A 16,979-nucleotide genomic window follows, 5' to 3' on the forward strand; every position below is an offset into this window, starting at 1 on the left:
CATGCAAGTAAAAATAGACTGCAACAATCTCATGAAAACAAGTCATAAAATATACTATTCAGAGAAAATGTGAAATAATAGCCAACTTGTCCAAAGAGTTCTTAGCTTTAAGTGTTTTTCTAACTACTTTAAAAATATTTTTGTAATCATGTCATTTTGCATATGTTAATATGTTTCCAAAAGCATGTTTTTTCACATCTCTCTCTCTTCCCTAACAATAAAAAGTGGCAATATAAATATAGTTTGAGTGAATTCTGTGGGGTTTTTTCCAAATATGGTTAGATTTTTTTTCTGGTTGAGATGTTTTGGGATCTCTGCCAAAAGATTTCCACCTCGGCTTTGTGGGTAGTTTTTCCTTTCCTTTCTTCGCAGTCTCTCTGAACTGTGATGCCAGGATTATGAAATATGTTTTGAAGATACATGCAGACACTGAAGTAGTATCTGTGTGAAAGGCAAGTAATCAACAGACATTTTTCCTCCTTGTCTGACATTTACACACGGCTTTGTTGTCTCTCCTCAGACTGTCACATCAGATGTGCTGTTCTCTCAGACTCTTTTTGCCATTTCTGGTTCAAGAGTAGTTTTTATTCTCTTCTGATAAGCTGTTTGTGTAAGTACCTTTTAGTTTTACACAGTCACACATGGCAGAAACATTTTATGCATTTGGACTAGTTGTGATTCTGATTTCTTTTTTATTTTTTCATTTAGCTTAATTTTTACCTTTTTTTGAAGTGAGAAAAATATTTGTAACTCCCTTGTTCTGTCAAAGAAAAAATGGTACATTTATGATTTACATTTGCTTGGCAAGGAGAGTGGGTTTGTTCATTTTATGGCATGTCAGGAAATCTATAAAACTCTCATAATGAACAGAAAGCTCTAATGAAATTGTCCAGTTCATGTGGACAAATGGCAGGGAGTTTATTGAATATGAGTAGCCTCCAATTTGACTAAAAGACAAAGGAAAAGCGCAGGAAAAATTAATTGAATTCTTTTTGATGCCATGGGTTGCAGTGTGTTGGAGCAATTGAGTGCTGAAGTTTCTAGCAGTTGAGGCCTAAAAATGTGAAATCTAAAAGCAGATTTTCAGCACCAAGCAGTCTTCACTGGCGGTGTCCCTGCAAGCTCTGCCAACCACAGTGGTGTGTGTGCAGCAGAGCATGTGGCCTGTGGAGGCACAGGGCTGTTGAGGAGTTCCTGCAAGCTTGGGAAAACCTGATGGCTTGGCCAGCTCTACTGATAGATGACTTCAGCAGCCCAACCTGATAGAAAGAGAGAACCACCCTCTCTGGGATAATCAAAGCAGTCGTTAATATTTAATGGGATTCTGTTGGAGAATGCTTTGGTTGATGTCTTAGCTGTTCCATCATGTATTTAGCTTTTTTCCCCCCCAGATGTTAATTACATTTAGTGCAAAGATAATTTTTGATACAGGGAATGGCAACTAAGTCTTTATGGGAAAGTGAGAGATGGTTTCTTCTGAGCTCACTGCTTTGGCCTTTGTTCCTCATCAGGTGATGTTTTCCAGCAACAGGGATTTAGAGGGAGCTTTACAGTTGTGAATCCTATGCTGAAGAGTTTGACCTGCTGCTCCTTTCTCCTCACAGAGTCTCAGCTGTTCACAGCCACCGTGGTTGCTGCTGGTTTGGGGAACATGTTTTATGTTTCACTGAGCTGACAGGAGGGAAAACCATTTTCCCTGTGCTGAAAGGAAGCCCCGGTGGCTGGGATCCTGAGAATGGAAGCTTCCCTCTCACCTGTCAGCTCTGTCAGTGTGTAACATGAGTTGTCAAAATAGGTGATGAAGGACCAGATGGCAGAGCACTGTTGCTTGCTTCCTGTGGAGCAGTGTAGTCTGTAAGCTTGTCTCCTTTCCTTGCTGCTCTGGAACATACCTGCAGGGTTATGGGCTGAGGCAGGGATGTGTTCCCAGCCTGGGCTGGGAGTGCAGAAATCCTTCTCCTTCCACATAGGAAATGGGACTCCAGCTGCTGCTCAGAGTGGTCATAACAGGCAATACACAACAGTGCTGGGAAAGAAGGAAAGCAGAGACTGGAGTCAGAATTTGGCTCTAAAAGGGAGTGAGTAGATGGCAACTCTGGAGGGATGAGAATCAGGTAGTTCATGTTTTTCACTGCTGGAGCATCTCTGCTTTATGTCCAAATGCAAGCCAAGGGACAAATTAGCTGAGTTAACCATTAACTTTTAAGATGCAGAAAATCAAGGTACTCTTAGTAAAAGTGGAAATTTAATTCATGATACTAACTCTGTTTCTGTGCTTGGTTCATAATAAAGCAAGTTTATGCTGATTTCACTGACAGGATCACTGCTTGCAAAGCTCCAATAAGCTCTGCTAATGTCTGCACCATTACTGCACTCAGGGTAGGGCTACAACTTTTTTTTTTCCATGTCTTCAAAATGTGAACTGCTCCAGCTGCTATTTTTAACTCTTCGAAGTGAAATGAGATTGAATATGAAGCAGTAGTCTGCAGGAGCAACTAATTTTCTCGGAATGATTGTAGAAACCTGATAAACACAGATCTCTTTTATTGTAAGAGAACAGGGGAGGAGAGGAAAAGGCTGAGCACGTGGTCTCTGAAGGGAACGACAGGCCATGTCACCAGTTCCAGGACTGTCACTGTGTTTGTCTCTCTTTTCCTGCTTTCACTCCCTCCCTTGATTTTTTTTTTTTTTTTAATTATTTACCATCTGGTATTTTCTGTCCTACCTGGATTTCTTTCTGCCTTTTATTTTCCGCTCTGTCTTTAGGAATTGTGCGTTAAATGGCTTTTGTCTGTTGAGGGTTCTTGCTTCTGAATCCAGCTGCTTCAGGAGGACTGAAGAAGAAACCATTTTAGACTGAATAATGTAACATCTGAAGATGTGTGTGTTCTCCAAGAAAGCAGCTCCCTTCTGCTGAAGCAGAGTTCAGGGAGCACATGTGCGTGCACAATCATTTTGAAAGAGGTTGAACCTCTCAAACTTGTCTGTAATACGGTTGCATGTTTAAGAACTACTGGAAATGTGACATTTCTTTGCCTCCACCCTACGTGGCAAAATGCTTTATAAACCACAGCAAAGAATTGGACTTGAGTGGGGAGAAAACTGATGGCAAAGTTTGGGATTTTTTTTCTTTGCTGCAATTCAGTAGAGTACAGGTCAGGTTGGACAATTTATATTTGTATTTTTAATTTCAATATGTTTATATTTTTAATCTTCCTATTTCACCCTTTCAGTTGCAAGTATATCTGCTATTAATAGAACATTTCCTTATTTTTCCATGTTTTATCTCCCTCCAGCCTGTCCAACCTATCTGTGCTCTCTGAGAAGCACTGAAAAGCATTTTCCATTGCCTTTTTTCTTGTATAACTCTTCCTCTTTCTATTTTAAATAATACAAGTGGTTTGAAAACTTACTCAGGAAGGAAGGGCTGGTGCTTTTTTTTTATGTTTATTGCTCAAAATCCAAGCTTTTAGTATCTACTCATAATCTGAGTCTGCAGGCATCGTTTGGAGATCTACCTATGACTGATGTTATCCATGCGTGGGCTTGTTCTGTTGTTGTTACTATTGTTTATTCTTGTTTTGTAAGGCAGTAAAGCCTAGACAGAGTAGGTCCAGACTGAGAAATCCTGATGGTTCTCAGTTTTCCTTCAGCTAAAGATGTTTTCTGGAGTAGGGGAGCCACTTGTTAGAGCTCAGCCCAGCAGGTTTCCAGGAAGCACGATGTGACCGCAGGAGCACGGCTCAGGTTGCGGCTTCTCTGGTGGCTGCCTGTTTTCATCAGCCTTTCATCCTCCTGTGTCATCAAATGCGTCTTCACACCACAGAAAAATGACACCTTCTGCAAATAGGTTTAGGAGGTGGTATTTTATGGGGGTGTGAGTTCCAACTGATTGTTTCTAGCAGCTGCAAAGACTCATGGCAGGGGCAGGCTGGAGAAGAAGTGCTGTGGTCGCTTCACATGGTTTTTCTTTAAGATCTCTTTTGTGTTCAGTTGTAAGCTAGGTCAAAAATAGCTGAGTATTCACTCCCCTGTGATTGAACTCTCAAGCAAAAAATGTAATTTTAACAGAGAACATGGCTTGGTGAGCTTGTATGCAAAAAAAAAATAAGTTGGGGTTTGGGGGATTTCTGCTTGGTGGCAGCCTGGGAACTGTGAGGGAGAAAATGGAGGAATCAGTCAAGAAGCATGGAAGTGACCCATTGAAAAGAGTTTTTTCCTTTCATGTGCACAGTTGACAAGTCTGTGTGGAATCAAGCTTAATAAGATCAGGAACACAGGAAGGATGTAATTTTGCCTGAAACTTCATCATCCACACACACATTTTTCCCATTTGCAGTAGCAATTTTTGTGTTGGTGTGTGTTGCGAGTCTTCCCATCCAAGAGTAAAGCTTAATGAAAATCAGAAGTCAAATTTTAAAATATTTACAAGTTTACTGAATTTCTGTTGACCTGGTGAGTGCCTCCTTGGCAAGGAATCAAAAGGTTGGAATAAAAAAACAGTTGTTGCAGAAGACCTGTTACATACTAGAAAAAAAGTAAGCTACGGGGTTTAAACAACTTATGTATTATTAACCTCTTAATGGTTCACAGGTAGCTCTTTTCTCTTAGCAAACTGTTTTATTTCGCTTTTAGCTGTGTACTACAGCTCCATAAGAGGCAAATAAAAGTAATCTTGGGACATGGTATAGAACGTGAATAAAAGAATTTGTGTGATCTCCCATGGATTAGATGAAGACTTAAGATGAGTTAAAATCTCTCTGCTTTGTTGTAGAAATATGAAATGTATTAAGGTCACTTGTGATTTCTGACTTAGAAATTTATGGGGGGTGTAGAAGCCTTTAGTTTTGGGGGATTTTTTCCCCAAAGATGGATCACCATTTCCAAGTGCAGACAGAGTGCAGGCTGTTGTATATCTAATTTTGTCTTAATTCTGATTCTCAGGAGAGCTCTTGGACCGTAATAAACAGTGTTCGTGAGGCACAACCTACCAACTAGCTGAAAACCTCCACTGTCTCCAGAAACGTGGGAAAGTCTTCTGGACTTATATCCAGGGAACATCTGTGGGAACAGCTCATTTATTACAGGGCGGATATCTCAGCAGCCCTTGGGAGAGTCTGGCTAGGACACACTTACACAGGAAGGCCCAGAAACCACAGGGTTGGGAAGATGTTGGATTCCTCTTGTCAGAAGCTGCTCTTTGTGGAGGAACATGCTGAGCTGATTCTGACAAATGGCACAGTGTCACCAGTGTCACCAGCCCCTGCTTGCCCCCAAATCCAGAAAAGGTTTTCTTCTGAGGCTGATAAATTAAAGAGATACACGTTGGTGTTACCCAGAATGGGCTTTGTGTGATGAAGATGTTTGGCTGAGCAGGGTTCCTTGGCATGTTCCTCCTGTCTGCAGCTGCTTCCACATCTCCTTGCATGCATTCCTGGGGTCGGAGAAATGGCTTTCAAGGTTATATTTCTAAAAGCACATGAATGACAAGGGCTGTGATGCAGGAATAGCCTCTTACCCCACCTCCCAAAAGCCTGAGGAGGCGAGTTCAGTAGCATGGTCCATGGCACTGAATTGTTTGTTTCTGTGAGCTTGGGATCTCTTTGTGCTACAGGCTGGCAGCAGCCTGCAATTCTGAGGGTCAGCTGGAGGAAATGCCCCCACATGCTGACACGTCCAGCTCTTAGAGCTCTTCTGTGATGGTTGACAAGTAATGTTTTATTTCTGAGAATGAAATGTATTCTTTTTTCCCCAGTGGGTTTTACCAATTGTTGTTTCTCACTAGTATTGCATGCTTGTCAGGCTTTTTTTCTCAGAAGAGATAATGAATTTAAGTCTGTTTTCCTGTTCTATGTACCAGGGCACATGTCTGATGGATCTAATTAAGCTAATACAAAACTCCCCAGATTATCAAATATTGTTTCATTAAGGAAATGGTATTTGAAGTCATATTTTTATTGGCTGAATTGTATTTGAAGACATAGTGGGTATGTGTTGAAGGAGAACACAAGGAGAATTCAGTATGACCAAAACTGTTTCTTGCTGTTCAAAAGCATCTGCTCAGCCTGTGGAAAGGAAAGTGTTGCCAGTCACTGAGGGCAGGATTTGTGTGCTTGTAATATGACATGCTGTCCATAAGCTGTGCTTTCTAGGGGGGAAAAGAAAAAGTGTGTTTTATCAAATCTCAAAATACATAATGTGAGGAAACTCTTAATATCTAATGATGTTGTCTTACAGACTCTAGTTTTGAAATAGGCTTTTTTTACTTAGACATTTAAGTGAATAGTCATAGTCACGTTAATTTACATTTTGCACTGGCATAGAGCAGCTGTGTTTCTATACATTCTTAGAGAACTTTTCTGCTTTTTGCTAGTTGAAGATTTTTATGTTGAAATGGTAAATTACTTGTGATTACCAACAAAAACTGAAATTAGCTGAGAATATAAAGTCTCTATAACATAATGATGTGTCTCTAACAGTACAGTGACTGAAGGTATGGCAATTACTCTGCACTTTAATGTCTGTCTGGACTAAGTAACTGGCTTTAATAAGATGTATCACTCTAGAACCAATGCTGACAGTGATTCATATGTAGGAGCAGATGGATAGAACAGGTTTCAATACCTTTAAGTTCTGAGAATTTTCCAGTTAGGATGCTAAACTGTGCATGTGTTGTTTATTCCAGCAGTGAAACAATCTTCACCATGGCAGTGGGAGCTGAACAACAGCTGGTCATTGTCCTGGTGGTGATAAATGCTCATCTGAAGCTCCTAGGGTTTAATAGCATGAGAAGGAGACTTACAATCAGATATATTTTATCTGTCTCTAGTTATAAGCACAGAAGAACCACTCATGTTCCAGCTTTAAATTAATCCTTAGAAATATCAGTAAGATGTATCCACTATAATTTGATATTCTATGTAATAAATGAGCATTGTTAAAAGTAATTGAAAGAACTGTTTGTAATGCTATGCAGAGTAAGACTGGAAATATAATTTTTTTGCCAAGATAAATTAAAACGTTTCTCCAAGCTTAAAAAAAGTCTGAACTGAGTCCCTTCATATAAGCAATGGAGTAGAACTACATTTGTTTCAAGAATGAATCGTGTAAATGTTCATGCAACAAGAGACAGAGAAGATCAGCAAAGACTTTAAATGTTCTTTCATTTTTTGTCTGCAGTGAAATGTTTTCAAGTTAAGATGAAAAAGAATACTAAAATGAGTTACTGTTCTTATGTGATTTGAAAACCAGTATAGCCAGTGGGATTTGTTGAGGAATTTCAAAGAAAATATGTTTCCATTAATTGATATCTACATGCAGCTGTACCAAAATGTAACTCATTGATTGTGTGTACCCACTTTCGGTTAATTTTTTATAATGGAATTTTTAAGTAGTAGTCATATTTCCAAGAAGGGAGAGATTCTAGTCTGAATGATGGATTACAAGGCTGTATTATTTAAGGTATGCATTATCTGATAAATACTCCACCAAAATACTGTGTGCTTGTTACCTTTTGGATTCTTGGCTGTGTACAGTAAGTTTAAGAGTATAAAACCACCCACATTGTGTGTACACGTGCACATGTGTATGAGGGAGGTATAAATGATTGCTAATTATCATACATGGTTTCCTTCCTCTGGTTTTATGTGACACTCTTTTGGCAGCAAACTGTATCAGAGTGCTTATAATACATAAAGGTGCAGAGTTTTTAAATGTAGCTCACACTAGACCATAACTAATTGTCAATCTCTTGATGTTTTTTACCAAACAGCCAGGTCGAACTGTCCTGTATATGCCCTGTAATATTGTTTTGTGTTCCTTATGCTTAAAACTTCAAGTTTGGTCATAAGCTTCCTCGTCTGGATACACTTCAAAGTCACATTTATATCACATGTCAACAATAAGGAGCTTTGTGTCTGTGATTTTTTATCAGCTTAGAAGGGCACTGCCAGAAATCTTGATGCATCTTGCAAAAAGGATTTTTGTGAAGAGAGTGAGGTTAAAAAAAAATCTGGAGGATTACAGATGTGAAATATTTGAAGGTTATGAAATAAAGCCTAGAAAAGGGGTACCTGGTATCGCCATGAATCTGCATCAGGTTCACATTTAATACAGATGAGCTGTTTTGCCATGACACCTTTCCTTCACTCAGTGCAGAGGACACAGTTTGTGTTCTTGGTTTCTGCACAGCAATAAAACAGAAGGCAATTTTCTGCACAGCTGAACTGAGAAGAAAGTCTGCATCTGAACTTAATCTTGACAGGGCTTGCATAAGGTGCTGGGGTCTGTGCTTGTTGATTCACCTCCACTCCTCTCCCCCCATTCACATAAGCCAACACAGGAGATGTACATGAGCAGTAGCTGGTGTCACACAACACACAAACACAGATGTAGTGATGTGAAGAGTATTAAACCAGAAAATACTCCATACTGCTGCTAGTAGACAGTCCTGCTTGTGTAAGACATGACTATAGGAAAGGGCTGTAAGTCTGAATAGCTTTTCTTCTGAAAATGAAAAGAAGGGCTGTTTTCACTTCCAGCATAATGAGTTAGTAGAGGATAATTACCTCTTAGGTTAAATATTTTCAATATAATGCAAGCAATGTGTACCAATATGTCAAATGCCCTATAGAGAAGCCAGAATGGTGCACCAGGCAGCTCAGATTTTATAATAAAGTCACAGATGCTCCTATTAAGCTGGAACCTTAATACAACCAAGGCTTTACTCGTAGTGTTGATTGCCATTTATTTTCTCAATCACGTAACAGATGGCGGCTGATCTATTGTGAAAGCAAGGCAAAGCAGCTCATGGCTCGTAAAAAACCTCTGTATACAAGCACCTCAGTTTCTAGATAAGCACTGCCCAGTCTTGCAGACAAGCCATGTGCAGTGCCCAGTGCTTGTGCCCAGCCCAAAGCCACACGATGTCAGCCCCCTGGCTAAAGGAATGAGGCTGTGGTTTCCCTGAATGCAGGGAGTGCAGCTGTAGCAGTACCATGTCAAGGAAGATTAAATGGAGGCAAATCCCGAGGACTGGCCGCACTTCACCTTGCTGTGCCCTGTGTCAGCGTGTGCTTGGAGGTGGTGTGTTTGTTTTGGAGAACTTGCATCCATTTTGTGTGAAAATGAAGCGAAAGCATCTGCTTGAAATGACAATGGGGAAACTTGACCACAGTTTCCTCTCTCCACCTCCCATCCTCCCTTCTTGGCCATATATAGTAGCAGCTATTGCCACTTAGGCAATGCAAATGTAAGGCTGTGGGCTTACCAGTTTTGAAAAAATATATGGAAAAACTGGATAACTATATTAAAAAAAGGGGTTTTAGGAATAATAATCGTTTCTTTTGCGGCACAGGGTAGGGGAGTAAATGACCCCTTCCACTCTGCTGCAAAACACAAATAAAGTATTTAGCCTGACAAAGTCCACCAATGCTCTAAAAGAAGCTGCAGTTGCATTTTTAATGCTTTTGGGGCCATACAGATAGAATAATACAGATGAAAAAATGCAGTTGCATTTTGCGTTTTGACTCTTCCTTGAAAGAGTCGTGCTCTTGCTGCTGCTTGGCTGTGGCCAGCGCTGCAGGCCCTGCTTTACTGGTGCAGCATTTACCAGTTTTGCTTCCTTGTGTGTGGTGTGGAGGTGGCAGATGAAACTGTGGATGTTGCAATGAGCTGGGCTGTCCCTTCACTTGTTTCAGCTCAGGAGCACGCCTTGTTTGTCCCAGCATTCCTGTTTCCTGGCCATCGGAACAGCAGCCAGCCCTGACGCAGTGTTTGTAGCAGTGTCCAGTTGGGAACGCCTGTGGCACAGTGGGCAAAGGGCCAGGAGACAGGGAGAAGCCTCCTTGCTATCCCATACCAGTGCTGAATTCCCAAAGGTGCTTCCAGCTCATTGCTGGTACCGATCCACTCCACTCCAGCTGTTGTGGGGCAGGAATCTGGGATAAGTAGTGGACACTTGCAAATTGAGTTTTAATGAGAGGTGTCAGGATGTTTGCATAACCAAGATTTGTTTGTACAACCCCTTTAAGATCCAGTATTTGTCAAACCCTAAAGATGGTGACCTTTTTGTCCTCAGTTAAGGAGCGTTTCTGAGCAAGCTTTTCCTTTTTGCTCTCTTTATTTTCCTACAGTCAATTGCTTCAGCAGACATGGATTTGAATCAGCTGGAAGCTTTCCTCACTGCCCAAACCAAAAAACAAGGTGGCATCACATCAGATCAGGCTGCAGTCATTGCAAAATTTTGGAAGAACCACCGGACTCATATCCACGAGAGCCTGATCAATCAGAGCCGCTGGGATAATGTCTTGAAAAACGTGAACTGGCGAGTGGACCTGAAGTCACAGTTGAGGCACATTGATCAGATAAACACTCCTGTTGCAATAGTTGAAATGGAACTGGGAAAAAATGGGCAGGTAAGCTTCTTCTTGCAAAATACATAAACCTGATGTAGCTACATATGCCCTGAGGCATATTGCCTGTTGCTGAATTCACTGCATCCAAATCAAGCCAGCTGATTTGTCACCACTGGGCCTTTAATGGACTTGGAATTGTGGTCCATCTTTGGATACAAAGACACATTCTGGGTGGTCAATGCAATTTTTGCCTTTTTCATATCTTCATGTATGTACTGACAGCTCTCTTTACATTAAGCTTGAAAAATGAGAGGATGTAGAAATCAAACATTATCGTATAATTCTGTTTGTATTCCATGCACTGCAAAGTTGATTAGTCTTTTTTTTAATCCAACACTAAAATTAGTTAAAATATGCAAAGTAGGAGCTGAAAAAGAGTGAAGTTCACAAATAAGATTTTACACCAAATGAAGGGAAGGACTCCTTTTTATTTTACATAACACCCATTCTTATGTTAGAAGTACATCCTTTTTACCTGTCACATTATGCAATCTGGCCTTATCTGCCTGAAAGATATCTATATATATAGCTCTATCAGTGCTGAACACTGCCTTCCTGTTTTAATCTCCGTAGTCCATAGGAATGTACAGCTAAAGGCACAGCTTCCCATCCTCACTTTTACTATCATTTTCTAACAGGAAATGTGTTTCAATTTGGTATCTTTTCTCTCTGCAATGTTTTAGTAAATTTTTAAACCTCATTTCTTAGCTGTAGCTGCTGCAAATCGTGCCATGAGCTAATTTGGGCATTTTGATCTTAATAGTTAACATTTAACAAGTTTCCTTGTATTTCATAATATTTTAATAGGGAGAGTGCCTGAGTTAGGAATACCTCAATCCATCCATACACGCACACACCTGGAATATACCTGTGCACAGGAATGATTGAATTCCAACTGTGTGCCTAAGCCAAGACCAGGATGTGCATACATGTAAACTGGGTTCCTACAGAGACAGCAGGTATTGTTGGAGTCATCCTGTTAGTTCACTTTTCTTTGCAGTCAGTGAAAGCTGATCCTTCCTGAGCCTTCCCCTCATGGATGTCTGCAGTGACCAGTACAACAATGGTGTGTGGCTTTAGGTTTTTCCTAACCTCAAAGAAGTGGGAGTTTTCTGCTCAGGATCTTGAGACTGGAAATGATTATGTTCTATTAGTAGCAAATGCAAAAAGGTTGTTTTGAATAAAAAGGTTACAGGGAGCACATTATAATGAGTACATTGAGTACATTAGTGAGCAAATGGGAGAAATACCTACAGTCATTAAAAAATGCATCCTTAACTCAGAATCTCTGCTGTGTTTCATAAGGGGATTATGTAGTTAGTGACTCCTGTTCTGAAACTGTTTTTCCCCCCAGTAATGGATTTTTACAGTAACATCAACCAGCAAGTACATTTATATTTCTTTCACCCTGTGCAGAGAGTCAGGGGATGTGAACATGGAGGAAGAATACACGTTTCTGAGACACTGTAATGTCTCTTACCAATGAGCCCCACAGCAAAATCAAAATTAATTATTTTAGCAATGCCCTTCATGCTGAAAAGGGAAGTGGTTGTGTGAATGCATTTTTGGAACTGCCATCAAACACAACTTTTGCCTCCTTCCCTGAGGACAGCAGTAAGCTGTGGCAAGCCTGACACTTGGTGTGAGTTAAACTGGTACTTACTGAAACAACCATGGAGTAATTAGCATTGTCACCACTTGAGTCAATGTACATTTATTCTAAGGAGCTCTGGTTTCACATAGCCTTTAGCTTTGGATTAAATAAGTTCTCTGCTGTAAATCTTTGGGTTGGGGCACTCTGCATCAGGCTGCATGCTCCTGTGATGGGATGAGTTCTGGGGACCCCACAGGTGTTTGGGGACTTCCTGGAAGGACTGGTCACAGAGACTCCTACTGGAGGTTGAATGAGTTGTTGCACACTGAATCCAGCCCACTAACTTGAAGCTGTCATGTTTTATAGTCTTTATAAATATTTTTACTTTATTGTTAGCACATCTGTTCTAGATATCAAGTTTTGTAGAACATCAAATGCTTGTATACTGGTACCTTTCTTAGATTTAGCAGAGAACATATTTTCTAAAAAGTTGTCAGCCGTAGATGGGATTTGATGAATAATGAAGATCTGGCTTTGAAGAAGAAAGCTGGCTGATGATTCAGGAGTAAATTATTCACAACAGACTGTTTTCATTTGGACACATGATAACAGAGGAGTATACAAATGCATTGATATGTAATGAATTGACATGAATATTTCATGGTTCAACAGAAGCAAAGAAATGCTCTGTAGAAAATGTACCTTTCCAGAAGTCACTCTGATTCTTCTCAGTGTCTCTGGGTTGGATTTAGATCTCTGCCCAGCAGAAGGCCGGGCTGCTTGGTGGAGCATCTGCTCCTGCTTCAGTAAATTACTTGGCTTCCTGCCTGCCTTCTCTGAATTTTAGTCAGTCAGTTCTTTCATGATGGGAAGACTCTGTGTGTGAGACCTGATGTGGTTGAGAATGGGGAATTGGAAGTGACTGCTCCATAAATACCAGTAGACTGAGTTTACATGAATTTTTTCAAATTTTGTAAATATTTTCTGACCAGAGAGAGATATTTCTGGCTTTGAGAATCCATCAGAACTTGCATGCATTAATTCTTGCTAGCTTTGCTGTTAGTGCTAATAGAAATAAATGAGCCCTTTTCCCTAAGTGCTCTTAAAAACACTTCTAATGAGAAACATTTGAATATACCATGCTCCAAACTTTGAAAAATTTGATTCGGGATCTGTAGCTTTGAATTTGAACTCTTTCTTCAGTAAAGATTTTACAGCAAGATTAAAAGTTTCCTTTATGCTGGTGGTGTAGTCTTTATAGATCCTGGTTCAAGGCAGATGAACATGCTAGTCATGAAATGCTCAGCTTTGAAAGCCCATTTTCTTTAACAATATGACTAAAAATAAAATGATAAAGCAGTTGCCCTTTAGCCTGCATTTTCCTTCATCTTGTGATATTTAGTGCTCATCACTGCTGGTACATTTTTTCCTTTTGAACAGCCCAGAATGGTTTTATCCTCTTGGGTTTTTTATCTACCTTGCTGGCTTTCTCTTAAAACATCTGTAACTACCTGCCCCCTTCTTTATGTCCTTTTTTATCGTGTTCTCCCTCTCCGAGCATTTCTGTAGAGCTCTTTTGGCATGAAATTTCAGCCAGACATGAATCTGCCTGGAAGGACAGCAGAGTGAGCTGGAGCATCCTCCTTCTCATGCCCTTCCTGCCCCTCTGCACCAGCACTGCTCCACGTGGTGGGCAGCCACTGCTGTGCAGTGTTGGCTTACCTGCACATTTCACTAACAGATTTATACCTGACTTTGCCATTGATAGAAAATTAATGCATTGGTTTTGCACCATGGCTTGGCACTAAGGTTGTATTTAAACTTGTTTTCTGGGCTTTGTCATGTTATTTTCCTCAGATGTGCCTCTTCCCTGTGGTTGTGTTCTTCCTGTGGGCTGATTTGCCAATAAGTTTTACTTTCTTGCAGCATTATATATTTTGCAGTTTAATATCTGAGACTGAGATTAGATGAGAATTTGTTCTTGGCTTTTTTGCTTTAACTGACTTACAGAATGGGTATTTTCACATGCATTTCTTTTTGGTGTTTAAGATACCAGTAATCCATGTAATATCACTTCTCTTGAGGCTTTGTTGGATCTTAAAGCATGTTTTATGATGAAAGAGTATTTTCTGTCCTGGTTTAACGTGAAGCTGGGATTCTACTGCAGGAATCTTCCCAGAAAGACCTGAGGTAATCGCATCAGGATTATGGATTAGAGGGTTTTTTTCCCAAAACATTGTATATCTCTTCTCTTTCCTTTTCTAAAAGCATCTACCTGACAGAGGTGTCATAACAGTTAATGATATACAGTGGGTAAATACCACAGTGTAGCAAATACCAAAAGCTACAGACACGGTAAGAAATTAGGATCATTTCTTTCAAAGTTAAGGGCAAACAGCAGCCTTTCATTCCATATACTTTTTCTGATCTGAAATCATCAGGGATATGTATCTTCACAAAAGACAAGTATTTTTCTTTAAAGAATAAGCAAGCATTAGGAATAGATTTTTGAGTGAAAGTCTAATATTTGAGGCTTATGACTGTATTTTGATTGTCACTTTAAACTCTCCCCAGTGAGCTAAAATACTTTCTGATGAAAGGACTTGCTAGGTGAAGTGCACCTTTGCCAGTGCAACAACATCCTGGATGCTTAAAAAGTAGGAACTGTCAGCTGGCAGTTTACCTGCTGTCTGCTGATGGCTGGGTCCAGACCCTGGTAATTCAGAGAAAATAATAATAATAATAATAATAATAATAATAATAATGTGTGGAAAGAGTTTACAGGCAGTATAGACAATTGTCATGCGCTATACGTAGGAGGTAAAATGCTACCAGTATTTAAGGTCTGGAGCTTGACATTTCATCAAGTTTTGGTTGCAATGGCTGTAAAGATTTAATTAATGTTTTAGGAGGGAGTGAAGCAGGTCTCAAAGTCAACTTCTGGGAGATTAAATTTTTTTCTGACTTGTTAATTATGTCTATGCTACACAAATTTAGGCTGAAATTTCTATCATCTGTGCTATAAACAAATTATTTATAGCATTCACACATGAACGTGCTTTCACAATGTAATAAAAAAATCTTAGAATTGATCACCTATGAATCACATTCCCTTGCTGGGAGTACAGACTGAACGCTGCTGAGGATGTGGTGGAGTTTTGTGCGTTTTTCTAAGCCAGGGTCTCTTGGCTTTTGTCAGCTCCAGTTATCCCCAGCAATAGCTGTCGCTGCTGCAGAGAGGTCAGAGCAAGAGAACATCAGGAGTGAGGAAGGATTATGGTTGCGCCTGCTTTTGCCTCTGTGTGACTCCAGGTCAGGCTGCTTCAGAGATATTGCTGAAAATAGCCCCAGATAATGGATCTTCAGTCTTTTTTATGTAGGATCTGTTTGAAAAGGCACATGGCTTTTCGTAGGATATCGGTGTGGGCAAAGTGATGCGTGGGGAGATGAAAAGCAGCTCCAGGTACCCAAACCAAAATGACACCAGCCTGGACTGCAAAGAGGAAGGAAAAGCAACCACCAAACCATTTTTCCTTTCCAGCCATAATCTGTCTTAATTGTTGTAGCTATTAACATCATCAGAAATGATGTTCCAGTCAAAAATGGGAAAGCACAGGCATTTAGAAGCCAAATGAATCAACTTAACCCAAATGGGCTTAATATTTTTATGTGATTAAAATGATAGAATATGGTAAGTAGAAGTCAGTTGGAAAAAAATCACCTTTGTGTCCAAGCCAAATGTAATCATTTGAGCTTTTGTTCACCTTGGAAATTTATGAGCTGGAGGGAACAGTTACATAAAGGCAGTACAGTGCAAAAGCAAATAAAAAATGGAGAGGGCACCAGGTCACTCGGCACAGAGGAAACTGGAACACAGTTGACTGACTTAACTCAGTTATTTACTTAATCCTCTGCATGGTACTCTCTGTAGTCCTTTGCTTCGACAGGTCAATTTTTGTCACCTTCTTGAAGAGAAATTTGGGAACAAGAAGAGAATTTCGTTATTTGTGGCTCTTGGGACGTGGAAGTGTAGTATGTACGTTAAGGAGATAAGAGCATTAAATGGAGGTATTACATAACTCCAACTCCAACTGTCACTTCTCCACTGGATATATTTGACAGTATTTTTTACCTCATCTGTTCATCCTATACAAAGCAAGGGTATTCTGCAGTAAGTAGTGCTAACAGTTTCCATCCTGGTTTGTTTGTGCCATGTATATACGGATGTGCAAGTGCACACATACTCATATATTCCATGTCTTTACTCTGGATCTGGATTTGCTGAAGTAATTAAATAGAATAATTTAACTGAGATATAAGTATTTTTGACTGTAGCTGAGCTCAGGGTGTTACAGGGAAAATTCTGCATTAATTGAAGGTGAGCTCTATGAAGGCAGCAGTGATGCCCATTTACTGCCTTTCATCTGCCTAAATTCAGATTCAGTCTTTGACCCTTGAAATTTTTTATCTTCTCAGGACTTGCACATTCTGACAGGGGACTTGCCATCTGTTATAATGATTTCAATGATATCAACAAATATTTTGCAATCTAACATCAATCTGGCATTCACATGCAGCCTTGAGAAACAGATTGCAACAAGGCTGGCACAGGGGCAGCTGGGGTCAACAGACCTGGCTGTTGAAAATTGTCCCAGCAACAGTGTTTCACCACATACCTTTTCTTGGACTTGGCTCTACAGGGTCGGAGACCCTAAATTGCATCTCCCCCATCACCAAAGGAATTGTTCTGTTTGAGGCAGGTTGGCAGAGCAGTTTCTATGTGACTCTTGCACTACTGTGGTATAAATAATCACAGGCAGTCCCACTGTTTGTGCAATTCCCCACCACCATGGACTTGGAACTGTGTGGAGAGTGCCTGCAAACATACAGATTAAAGCTTTGCATTTGCACAGAATGCCACATGCAGACCGGCACCATTTGGCTACATGACCTTGCAGCAAAACTCATCT

The 16,979-nt window shown here is 40.2% G+C and overlaps 1 protein-coding gene and 1 long non-coding RNA gene across 5 annotated transcripts in view; one reads left to right on the forward strand and one right to left on the reverse strand.

Moving 5' to 3' along the window:
- The window catches only part of COMMD1 (copper metabolism domain containing 1), a 63,141-nt gene that overhangs the window by 9,463 nt on the left and 36,699 nt on the right, over positions 1-16,979 (forward strand). The window contains exons 2-3 of one of the 4 annotated variants that reach the window (XM_042036740.1): positions 521-610; positions 10,134-10,415. In XM_042036740.1, coding sequence (XP_041892674.1) covers positions 10,152-10,415 — 264 coding nt within the window. In that variant the 5' untranslated portion in view covers positions 521-610; positions 10,134-10,151. Of the gene's footprint in view, positions 1-520; positions 611-9,874; positions 9,899-10,133; positions 10,416-16,979 lie in introns of those variants that run through there. The other 3 variants (XM_042036741.1, XM_042036739.1, XM_042036738.1) reach the window with 3 other exon arrangements.
- Positions 5,954-9,156, reverse strand: LOC121668720. Its single transcript, XR_006017538.1, has 4 exons — positions 9,049-9,156; positions 8,073-8,182; positions 6,625-6,770; positions 5,954-6,148 (listed from the first exon to the last, which is right to left on the reverse strand). It is a non-coding gene; the product is annotated as an uncharacterized LOC121668720 (long non-coding RNA).

This window comes from Corvus kubaryi, unplaced genomic scaffold, assembly GCF_017639235.1.
Source record: "Corvus kubaryi isolate FWS band 111438036 unplaced genomic scaffold, C.kubaryi_AGA036_p1.0 37386, whole genome shotgun sequence".
Classification (NCBI taxonomy): domain Eukaryota; kingdom Metazoa; phylum Chordata; class Aves; order Passeriformes; family Corvidae; genus Corvus; species Corvus kubaryi.